The following is a 10541-nucleotide window of genomic DNA, read 5'->3' as shown; positions in this document are numbered from 1 at the left end:
AGTGCAGAGCGGAGTGAGAGTGATGAGCGACGGTTATTGAGACTCCTGGTGATAGGGTTATGGAGGATCAATCAGTTGGAAATGCCGAGCCACACCTTCAAGGTGCCAAGGCAGGAGGGTCAGCCAGTTGGTGGTGACCGGTGAATGAGGAGTCGACCACTGAACAGTGGTATGTAGGGAGTGTGAAGACTTAAAGTGTATATAAGCGCCTTAAGGGAAAAGACAGAGGGGCAGAATGGCAGCGACTGCGTGTAGTCTTCCTATCGTCTTGGAAAGGGGGAAGGGCCCATGTTATGGATGCCTGGGTCGTCATGCGGACCGCCAGTTTCAATATTTGTCTCCCGATAAACATGTTTGCTCTACTGCTTGACGATATGATTCGCCACCCATGGCAATAGATATTACTGAGACGCAGTTTTCCCAAAGCTCATGCAGATTGCTTCAAGCCTGCAGTTGAGCTAGTGGAGCAATAGATATCCTGCATCCAGGTGATATCACGATGCTACCCTATAGAGGGTCGCAAGAGAGGGAGGTTCAAGTCGTGATAACGGGAATCGCGTGGAAATTCAACATGGCTGATATATATTCTATCAATGAAACATAGGGATCATTAAGATATTCATAAATGGTATTCATCCTTGAGTATTTTCTTTATCGCGAGTCGCTTTATTCATTATCCCTTGTCCCTTACCCCCTCCCCGCCGCCTACATCAGCATCACGTACCCATCCTCGCCACCACTTTTCGGCAATGCATGTTGAACTATAGTAAATGTGTTGATTGAAGGTTAAAGAAGTAACACGACAGCGCCCATGCAACCACTTCTAATCCCCTCGAGCACGGCTCTGCACTTACCTCCTCGCCAAATTCTCATCAGCATATCGATATCTCCATCCCTTTGTTCTATCCCTTTTTGCCATCAGGTTCGCTCCCCACCCGCTCATCGTCAATCAACGGGCCACTTACTCTGGCTGTTCACCATAATGCCACACATGTTGAAGGGGAGTCGATTGGCAACTATAGTGGATACGGCCCCGGCAGAAGAATCGAATGGTGTCTCTCTTGCAGGAAAGCCATGTACAATCACCTTCGGAGACACGACTGCAATAGCAGGAATGTCATCACACACATGCAATATCTTCACCGGGAGATGCGATCTCCAAATGCGGCGGCGCGTGACTCGCACTCAGTTATAGCACCCAAGTTAAAGACGGCCCTAATTTATGCTCTCAAAAAATTCCAACAGAGAGGCGTCTATTCCGAGATCGCCGACATGGCCACTGGCATGCTGGTGACAGAGTGGCAACTATGGACAACGGATTGGGGCCATGAGCTGTGGCCTGGTGATCCCTTTGTCGAGTGGTATCCGCCAGGAGCCAATCCCCAGGTCCCCCCACGCAACGATCATGGTGGCGGCAGTGGTGGCCATGGGGGCGGTGGCATCAACAACCATGGCGGGTTGGCGGGCGGCGGAACCATTGGTGGCGATGACGACGATGACGACGACATGGGCGGCGTCAACCTTCTCGACAATGCCAACGTCGGAGAGATTCCAATTCTGCATGGCCGAGTCGCTTCCTTAAGAGACGAGATCCATGCCACCATCTTAGATAGGAATCAGCTCCGAGCCAATGTTGCCAATCTGCAGCAGCAGCTGTGTGTCAGGGAGGATGAGGCTAGAGAGGCGAACAATCGTATTCAGACCCTCGAAAACGACTTCAGCCGCGCCAGAGGAGGATTGAACGACCAGGTCGCCGACATGCAAACCGCCGGCCGCCAACTCGAGACCCAGAACGTGGACCTGCGCAGCGAGATCGGGAGGCTCTACCAACAACTCCTGGCATTCCAAAACGAGCCCCTGAGAGGTGAACAGGAGGCGAACCGGCAGGAACAGGCCCTCAGACGAGAGCTCAACGATGAACGACAAAGGGCTATGATCCTGGAACAGTTTCATCAAGAAGCCACTCGGCAGCAAAATGAACGGCAAGGCCAGCTCAAACGGGCTCGACAAGAAGCTACTCGCCGCCAGGGTGAGCTTGAACAGTTGCGTCAAGCTCGCCAAGAAGCCATTCAGCGCCGTGACGAGATCGAGGGATGACTTCGCAACGAGGCTGACGGTTTTGCATCTGAAAGGGCCCGCATGGACGCTCAGTGGGACGACCGAGAGCACGAGTTTCAGCAACGCGAGGATCATCTCGCGCACGAGGTAGAGCGACTGATGACTGAACTTGAGAGAGCAGAGACACTATTCAGGCAAGCCGACTCGACGCTGGAGATATGAGAGGCGAGCTTGACGGGCCCGACAAGCCCATGACACGCTTGCCGAGGATCTCAGAAACTCGCAGATGGCGATGGATCACGAGGTACAACGACTACAGCAGAGGCTTGATGGCGTGGCAGAGGATCTTAGCCTTGCTCAGACGACCGTAGCTACTAGGGACGCGGCCAACCGACGACTGCAGGGATCCCTTCAGGTAGCTCAAGGACGGATCCAAAATCTGGAAGAAGAGCTGACAAGGGCACACACTGAGAGGACAGCGATCGAGGCAGAAAGGGATGCCCTTTCTGAACAGGTCAGACTCAATGACCTCCCGCAGACAGGAGGGGGCAGTTACCAGGGCTGGGGCATCATCTGTTGCTGTGAGCACGGTCGGTAGAACGACGGGGGACCCCTCCACGGCAGCCGAACAGCTCCAGAGGCGAGCAGGATATATACACTCGCCGGGACCGTGGCTCGACTCTTCATCGCCCCGAGTCTCTTCCCCGGGGTCGGGCATCGCTTTGCCATCAGCATTATGGTCCTGCGCTAGCTCCGTCGTCATTCTTTTCCTCTCCAGTGACCGACTTGGGCTTTCAGCCTGGCCGCCGAGGAGGTCAAGCTCAGCCCCCCGACCCCAACCAAGGGCCACGAGGTCTTCCCCATGCTGCCACACTCCCGGTGACACCAAGCCAGGTTCCAGCATCACGCAAGTGGCGGCTACAAGTCTCGTCTCCCCATCCAAACTTCGCCCACAGAGCCGATGCTGAGCCCGCCACGCTCGGCCCTCGCTTCGCGCCGTTGAACGTGTCGGCATCACCTCGATCTGGCTCCTCGGCAGGGATGGCCAACGTCATTGGTGTTCCACCACAGGGCGATAGAGTTGGCTCGGCGTCGTCGGCAGAAGGAAGCATGCCCGAGGTCCTCAACGCCATCACCCGGGAGCCCGGAAGTAGCAGGGCTTCGTCAAGCCTGGACTTGGCGCTGGCAGGCGTCCCAGTTGGCCCCTGGACTGCGTCGGAGCGGGAGCGGCGCGAGGATGATGCCCGAGATGAAGAGGCGCGAAGACGCGACATTGAGCGCGTAGGGCGTGTCGTTCGAGAGGTGGATAAGGCGGGGGAGGATATTAATTGGAACGATTTGGCTGGAGTCGGAGAACAACGAGGGAATCTGCGCAGTCAAGAGCAGTGGTGGTTGCGTGTGGCGGCGGCGATGAAGGGTGGATGGGCAGCTAACCAGTACAACAGAGATGTCGTTTTTGCCAACCCCGCCTGGTAGGTGCCAGCCGCTGCATTGGCGCCAGTCTTTCGAACTCACTTCCATATCAGGTCCTTGCTTACACTGTATATGGGATTATTTTAACTACTATAGCGTTGCGGGGTATATCGGGTAGTTCTTTGTTCGCAATGGCTCTTTTGACTACTGCGTCCCCCCTTGTCTGGTTGAATCTCATTTCTTCCCTTGCATCTTATTTTATCAGTTAACTACGCTCGCATCTAACTCGTTTGTTCAAGTGCTTGCGCCAATCAGCCTATCCCACCTCGGTATGCCGAACGATACGGAACAGCCTCCGAGGAGACGTGGGCCTGATGTCTTTGAGGACGAAAGCCATATGGAGCGGGACTGGGCTGACCCTAATACAGGCGGTATTCGCGGATCTAGTGAGGGAGGTCAGGCCATCTCCGTACTTGAGTATCTCACTCCTTGCGGTGGCATGCTGGCTTTTATGTCTCTTATTATCGCTCTAGCCGCTTTGCCTCCATAGTACCCTTCATGCGGGGCAAGGCCGAGGACTCCATCGATGCCCTACCACCTCACCAACTTCCCGAGCTCATACCAGGCCTCATTCGTAAAATTCTGCGCCATCTCGAAAGCATCCCTTCCAATAGCCTAGTCACCGGCCCCAGAGAGCCCTGGACTGGCTTTGGTCTAACCTCGGCCGAGCCCGACGCCCCAATGAGGAACCTTTCCTCGGTCTTGCGCGTCGTGCACGAGTTGCGACCAACCAGGGAAGCGCGCATATTTGCTGAGCTTGTCGACAATATGGCCAACTCCCCCGTCACGCCGATGCGTCAGGCCTGGTCCAACCTGCACGAGAACCACGTCCAGACGAACCTGGCAGCCGCACACCAAGATTTTTGGCATTCGCTGCTGGTGCTTTGACTGGATGTCAAGGAGCTCGCTGTCGAATGGGGGGTCTAGTTTAAATGGATCTCTTACTTTTCACGAGGTGCCACGACCATAGGCCAGGAGCCTCCTGACATCCATGCCATCCCACCGTGAATGCTCTCTCGCTCCGAGCTCATGCTGCTGCGAGGCTCAGAAGGGGCCTGCCTAGGTAGGTATGAGTCTCAGGACAACGGCTTGACTAAGCCGATGAGAGCCGATTGGCTGATCGTGGATCCGCGTGCACCAGAGGACAACAATCAATAAAAGGCTCGCCAGAGCCACATCTTCGCTTTGCAGGTAATCAACGTCATCTATTTCCCAGACAGGCACCCTCGCTCGCCAAGGATCTTGTAAGTATCAGTCATCTACCCATCATCAAAGCTCATCCTCGAGCACACGAAGCTGTGCTAGGATATCATCCTTACTCATCGCGTCCCAGTCTAAATCGTCTTCCTCGCTTACAAAGGCAAACGTGATCTTCTTCCCATCATTCGTCGCCTTCAAGAATGCATGTCCAGCAGCACAGATCTTCTCCATGTAGTCGTTATCAAGCAGCTGCTGCAAATTCCGACGACGCTTTGGGTCGCCCTTGCTCCCACCAAGCTCGAGATACTCCTTCGTGGCCATATGGAACGGCGCGCTGGCAGATGGGCAGGTCGGGATGAAGGGCAGAAGGCCAGGTCCCAGCTTCCCACATACCTTTTCCCACGCCTTGCCCGCCCTCCTATCGTTGTCGATTTTGAAGATTGTAACGCCACATATCTTGGTGAGTTCTGCGCGAGTCTCGGAGACTATGCGCTCAGAATGGCCTTTCAAGCCATCATAGGCCTTGTTGAAAAGCACCTGCTGGTAGCGTGTCTGGACCCTACTGCCCTTGACCTTCACGAGCCTCTGGTAACCCTGAAGCACCTTGGTCACCTTCTCGTCACGAGCGGCGGGGTCGCGGCCCTCGTTCTGGATGGCTGCGTTGTGCGATTTCACCTCGGTGACGAAATGCTTGATCGCGTACACGCTCATTACGGTCGCGGCGAGCTTGGTTAAGTCGCTGTCTGCGTCAGCGCTCCCCGGTGTCACTACTAGTTTCTGATCCCCAGAACCCCCCTGGCAAACTGTCTCGCTCTCGTGCGGCATGTAGGCGTGAGCTCTGACGTGCTGGAACGGTGGACTTGGCGGCGGCGGCGGCTTCGTTTCTGCGCCCAGGGAGCGGTTTCCTCCTCTTTCCATCATCCTGGCCATCACCGGTTTTCTTCCTCTTCAGCCTTGAGGTCGTCGCTGTGTTCTCAAAGCCCTCTTCCGCCGGAGACGGCACAGACCTGTCGACCCACTCAACCAGGCAACCCTCGACCCCCAAGAGGCCCTTGAGACCGCACTCGTTGCATACTCGAAGTTTGGTGTGGCGTATACTCAGAGTCTCGGCCGGGGGGCTCAGGTTGATCGAACAGGCGAAATTGTCGGTTATGTTCCAGACCAGATGGTATTGGCCCTTCCTCGTCACGACCATGTCCCCTGGTCCCTGGACGATAATCTCAAACTTGATGCCCGCCCCCCGTAGTTCACGCGGAGGAGGAAGCAGGTTGAGATGCCGAACAAATTCTCCTTTTTTCCTCTTCCCCCCCCTCCTCTGAACCAACCTTAACCTTTTTTTGGGGGGGGTGGGGGGTTTTTTTTTGTTGTTTGGTTGGTTGGGAGGGGGTTCTCTCTTCATCGTCATCACGCCGTTGTAGTATGGGACCCCCTTCGGCGGGTTGAGCAGGAAGGATTCGAACATGCGCTCTGCCTCAGCGGTCTTCAGCTCTTGTGTTTCGTTCGCTGTGCGCTCCCCGCTCTCAGGCTCGTCATGAACCAGTTGCTGTTCGAGATCGACGTTCGTATCTCGTCGCATGTTTCCCCCGATCGCGATCGGAGGCAGCGATAGTTGCGTCACAGGCTCGGCGTTGGTGACGGCGCTGGAGTCGCTAGGACGAGGAGATCTCGAAGGTGTGTGGTGAGCCGACTGTTGGGTTGCGTCGCATAGCTTGGTGTACACCTGTCGGATTATCCTCAGGCTGGCTATTACCTTCGCGACCCATGTGCTTTTATCGCCCTCTTGGATGTCCCGGAATATCTGACTGGGCGAGTTGGAGGCTATGGGTTCTCCAGGGAACGGTGATGACGGAAGTTCAGGGTAAAGGGCCTACATCTCGCTTGCACAGTGATCGGCAGCACTCATCGCCTCTCCCATCTTCCCAGGAGAGGCAAGTTTTTTTGCCGTGAAAGCACCCATAATGTTAACTCTCGGCTTAAGCTATATGTGCATATGGTATTAGGGATTGTAAATGAGATGGCATAATGAGAGCCGGGAAAGAGATAGTGCTATTGATAAAGGAGCACAGATATGGAAATGCACTCGCAAAGGACGCAGGTATGGCGCGGGCACACGTGACCTGACCACCAGCCACTGTTGGTATTTTATGAATAGTGCTTATGTAAAAGCGCGCCTTCTGATTCGAAGAACAAAGCCACCACAGCCACACCTGGCCACAGCCACCTCACTGGCTCAAGATCAGCACCCTTCTGGAGGACAATCAAGGCCTTTATCGTGGTTGGCCCGTGGTCTTGATCATTGGGTTCTTATGTCCTTCTCCCCCAGCCGATATGAGCTCATTTTGACGGCTTCAGCGCCTCGGCATGGTTTCCATTATCCGCTGTAGGTGGAGGTGTTCTCGCATTCGGTCCAATCACACTATGTAGACAGGCTCGCGAATTGATATTTGCTGTCATGTAAGCGACTACCAATTCCTCCTTCGCTCGTGAGTCATATATATAATGTGGTGTATTGACCATTAAACTCGCCGTGGGAAGAGAAATAGAGTAACCAATAACAATGATGCGTCTGGGACGTCTTTCTAACTTATCGTCAAACTCTAGAGCCTTGCACGCGCATGCTCAATCCTGGGAGTCTAAATACTTCGGCGCCTAGTAACCTAGTAGAGCCCACGACATAGGTCCATCGTCAGCCCGGCACATGAGAACTCGAAGACGAGAATGCGGTATTGTTGAGTCCTCTGTTTTGTTAGATCCCTGGAGTGGCCAGCGGTCGAAGTACTTGCCATGATTTTACCTTGGGCGTAAAAGAGCATTGAGGCAGGCTCGCGGGCCTGGCCTGCCTCCAATATCCGAGCAACTGAGGTGGTCTGCTCCTGATGGGCGACATTAGATTCACGGATGCTATGGCCAGCTCGAGTTCTCCATCACTTCTTCGCTTCGACATCTCACCCGCTGCCCATCATTCTGCATCTCTATGACATATCTAGGCGCCCTGCATTATCGGCCGAACTTTGAAGATCGATCCCCCCGAACTTGAGAGTTCAAACACCCGCCCTATTCATCCAAGGTTTGTTGCTGCTTGGAGTCTGAGCTTAACGATCATGGATTGACAGCATAAATAGATGCCTGCCATCCGCCTTTCCAGAAAGATGCTTCCTGCTTCCGAGAGCCATCTTCACCCATACGCGCGCCGTCATCATAAGACACGAAGTCTCCCCGATAACATTGAACCGCTTCCACTCGGCTGCCGCGCCGTCAACTTCCGCTTCGCCATCATGCAGCCACCGAGCCTTGAGGAACGAGACCACTACTACGAGGGACTGCCGTCCCGCCCGCGACTTGTTGCTCGCTCCAGCGTCACACCCTGGCGTGGAGCTATACCACCGGAGAGATCGAGGTACTACCAAAAGCGGCTCGCCCATGTTGGAAAACACCCCATCGTTGAGTCTTGGAATAGCTCGTCCGCCGAGGGCTCTCTTAGAGCTTCTGTTTTAGACGCACTAAGCGGGACTGATTGGACCGCCATCGACATACTTCGGGTGGGCTACGCGGATGACCTGCCTATGCCTGTCGTTCTGATGATCTCTGTCATCCCTAATGCCGGTTTGTTCGAAAAATCGCTGGCGATAGTTAGACGGTGCAAGCAGCTTCTCGACGGGGCCGGCTTCGACGACGTGGAATGTGAGATAAGAGAGTCCCAAGTCTCGAACCTACTCAGATCGTCTTCTGCGCTCCCATCGCTACCTCAGCTATCCCATTTCACGCCTAGACGGCTCACCTTCCGCCCAGACCGAGATTTGTCGGACCGCATTAGAACTTGCATCAGTTCCCACGATAGCCTTGCTGTCGAAGGAACAAAGTGCCTCTATCTCGCTGTGAGGAGGGAAGGTCAGGACCGGGAGACAATAGCCGTCCTCACCTGTCGGCATGTGGCGATCGCCGTGGCTAAGGACGAAAAAAAGGGAGTCCAACCTTGACACTACAATGACGAAAAAGTTAGTGCAACCCGGCGAAACGACCTTCTGGAAGCACTTTCAATACATCAGCCACATGGTCGAACACTATAACCGTCAAATCAACCTAACAAAAGGGAGACGGGACATTCTGTTGAGCACTCCGGAGGAGTCAGAATCGAGACTCAAACAACTATACGACGACCGTGCCCCATATCAGGCATCGTTCGATAGGCTGCGCCTAATGGAGGAGCCGTCGTCGAGGGTGTTTGGCCATCTTCTCTACGCCCGGGCGTACGGCATCCGCGAAGGCATCGGCAAAGACGGCTGGCTCAGTGACTGGGCCTTGATCGAGTTGCACCAAGACAAGTTTGAGCGGCCCCTGGGTTCACTGACAAACCAGATACTGATGGATTCCCTACCCTCGGAGACCACAGAACTCGCTTACGCTATGCAACCAGATGCCGATCCCCGGCTTTTCGAAAAGGAGAGCGAACTCAGCCTGAGGGGTATAATAACAGAGGCCAGCATGATGAAGCAATCTGACACGGAAGCGCGTTATGTGTCAGGCCTCGTTGTCGCTAAACTCGGAGGAGCATCGAACCTCACACTGGGATGTCCGAATGAGGTCATATCCGTCATCCGGCGGCCCTTTGGAGATGGCAAGCCCTCTGAAGAGTGGTGCATCGTCAGCATCGACGAGGGGGGGAAGTTCTCCAAGCCCGGAGACTCAGGTGCATGTGTCTTTGACCTGAACGGCCGTATTGGGGGGATGATTACTTCGGGGAATGGAAAAGACTCAGCGCAGGATATTACTTATGCTACCCCTATGGAGAGACTTCTGCGAGACATCGAGGCGAGTGGCTTCAAAGTAAGGGTTCTGTAAGAGGATGGATTGCTGGGCGTAGTCATACAGAAGTGACTAATCAGCAACTACCGGTACATGGTTGTGCTTGCTTGGCGCCGACGATTCGTCAGCTGGAAATCAAGGTCAGGAACCGCGGTGTTGGGCTGAGAAAGATACCAGAGTATCAGCACGCTAATGCAGTCGTGGCCCGGTTATTTGATTGCTTGCTTTTCCTCGCCGGAACAGCGAAGCCGCTTATTAGTGTCGGCCGAAACGCTTTAAAGGTGAATGACAAGGGACTATTTCTCGAGATGCAACAGAGGCGCCAAGTTGGCAGCGCGGAACCTTAAGGAGATTTCGCGCAACGCAGAGGCATTAATGTACAAATATACCCACTCCTCTTGAAAACCCATGGAGCATTTCACTCAATTGTGTGATTATTTCGGCCGAAAGTATGGGACTCTTCTAGGAGAATCTCCTCAACTCCGCGCCACCCCTAAAGGGTGTGCATGACACTCCCAAACATGAGACCTCCAACGCTGCAGGTTGGAATAGGAAATCGACCGAGAATGTGCATTGAAGACCTGAGCCACACTCGAATCGGCAACCGTTCGAGCCTGGCTATCCCCTATCAATAACACTTCCCAAAACACCAGCTTGGCCTGAGTCGATCACTCCCCACGATAGCTCTTCGTCGGCGCTCAGCTCTAAAGCTATGGCCGCCCAATTATCCGTTGTCGATGACTCGATGCGATGGACGAACCAGAAACGACTCCAGTAAGACCCGAGTCTCTGCTATATGCCCCTCCCTGTCAGAACCAACACACAAACTCAGTGCCTCTTCTGCAAAGATATTGGATAGAAGCGAAACTTCGGATAGAACAGCTGTACCATACCTGAACGATAGCCGAGAGCGACAGTTGATCTAACGGCAGCGGATTCCCCCCCTCGATAGTCCGGAGGTAGCCAAAGCATCTCCTTTCCATCTTGAACAATCCATACACCGTTGG

At 54.4% G+C, this 10541-nt stretch overlaps 4 protein-coding genes across 4 annotated transcripts; 3 read left to right on the top strand and 1 right to left on the bottom strand.

Annotated features, from left to right (window-relative positions):
• Nucleotides 1–1272: 1272 nt before the first annotated feature.
• Nucleotides 1273–2097, top strand: LRP88_12663 (uncharacterized protein; the record flags this gene model as incomplete). The annotated part of the gene is made up of 1 exon (XM_083249055.1): nucleotides 1273–2097. The coding sequence occupies one exon, from the start codon at nucleotides 1273–1275 to the stop codon at nucleotides 2095–2097; it is 825 nt and encodes a 274-aa protein (XP_083095155.1).
• Nucleotides 2098–2844: 747 nt separating this feature from the next.
• LRP88_12662 (uncharacterized protein) lies at nucleotides 2845–4419 on the top strand (the record flags this gene model as incomplete). Its single annotated transcript, XM_083249054.1, has 3 exons — nucleotides 2845–3530; nucleotides 3787–3948; nucleotides 4005–4419. The coding sequence occupies 3 exons, from the start codon at nucleotides 2845–2847 to the stop codon at nucleotides 4417–4419; spliced, it is 1263 nt and encodes a 420-aa protein (XP_083095154.1).
• A 381-nt stretch (nucleotides 4420–4800) lies between these two features.
• On the bottom strand, nucleotides 4801–5442 carry LRP88_12661 (uncharacterized protein; the record flags this gene model as incomplete). Its single annotated transcript, XM_083249053.1, has 1 exon — nucleotides 4801–5442. One exon carries the CDS (start codon nucleotides 5440–5442, stop codon nucleotides 4801–4803), a length of 642 nt encoding a protein of 213 aa, XP_083095153.1.
• A 3273-nt stretch (nucleotides 5443–8715) lies between these two features.
• LRP88_12660 (uncharacterized protein) lies at nucleotides 8716–9570 on the top strand (the record flags this gene model as incomplete). The annotated part of the gene is made up of 1 exon (XM_083249052.1): nucleotides 8716–9570. The coding sequence occupies one exon, from the start codon at nucleotides 8716–8718 to the stop codon at nucleotides 9568–9570; it is 855 nt and encodes a 284-aa protein (XP_083095152.1).
• Between the last annotated feature and the right edge of the window lie 971 nt (nucleotides 9571–10541).

Source organism: Fusarium phalaenopsidis, assembly GCF_050370095.1.
Source record: "Fusarium phalaenopsidis strain FUZ10S chromosome Unknown contig_32324, whole genome shotgun sequence".
Classification (NCBI taxonomy): Eukaryota; Fungi; Ascomycota; class Sordariomycetes; order Hypocreales; family Nectriaceae; genus Fusarium; species Fusarium phalaenopsidis.
The sequence above is the reverse complement of the archived record's forward strand: the minus strand, read 5'-3'. Positions and strand labels throughout refer to the sequence as shown.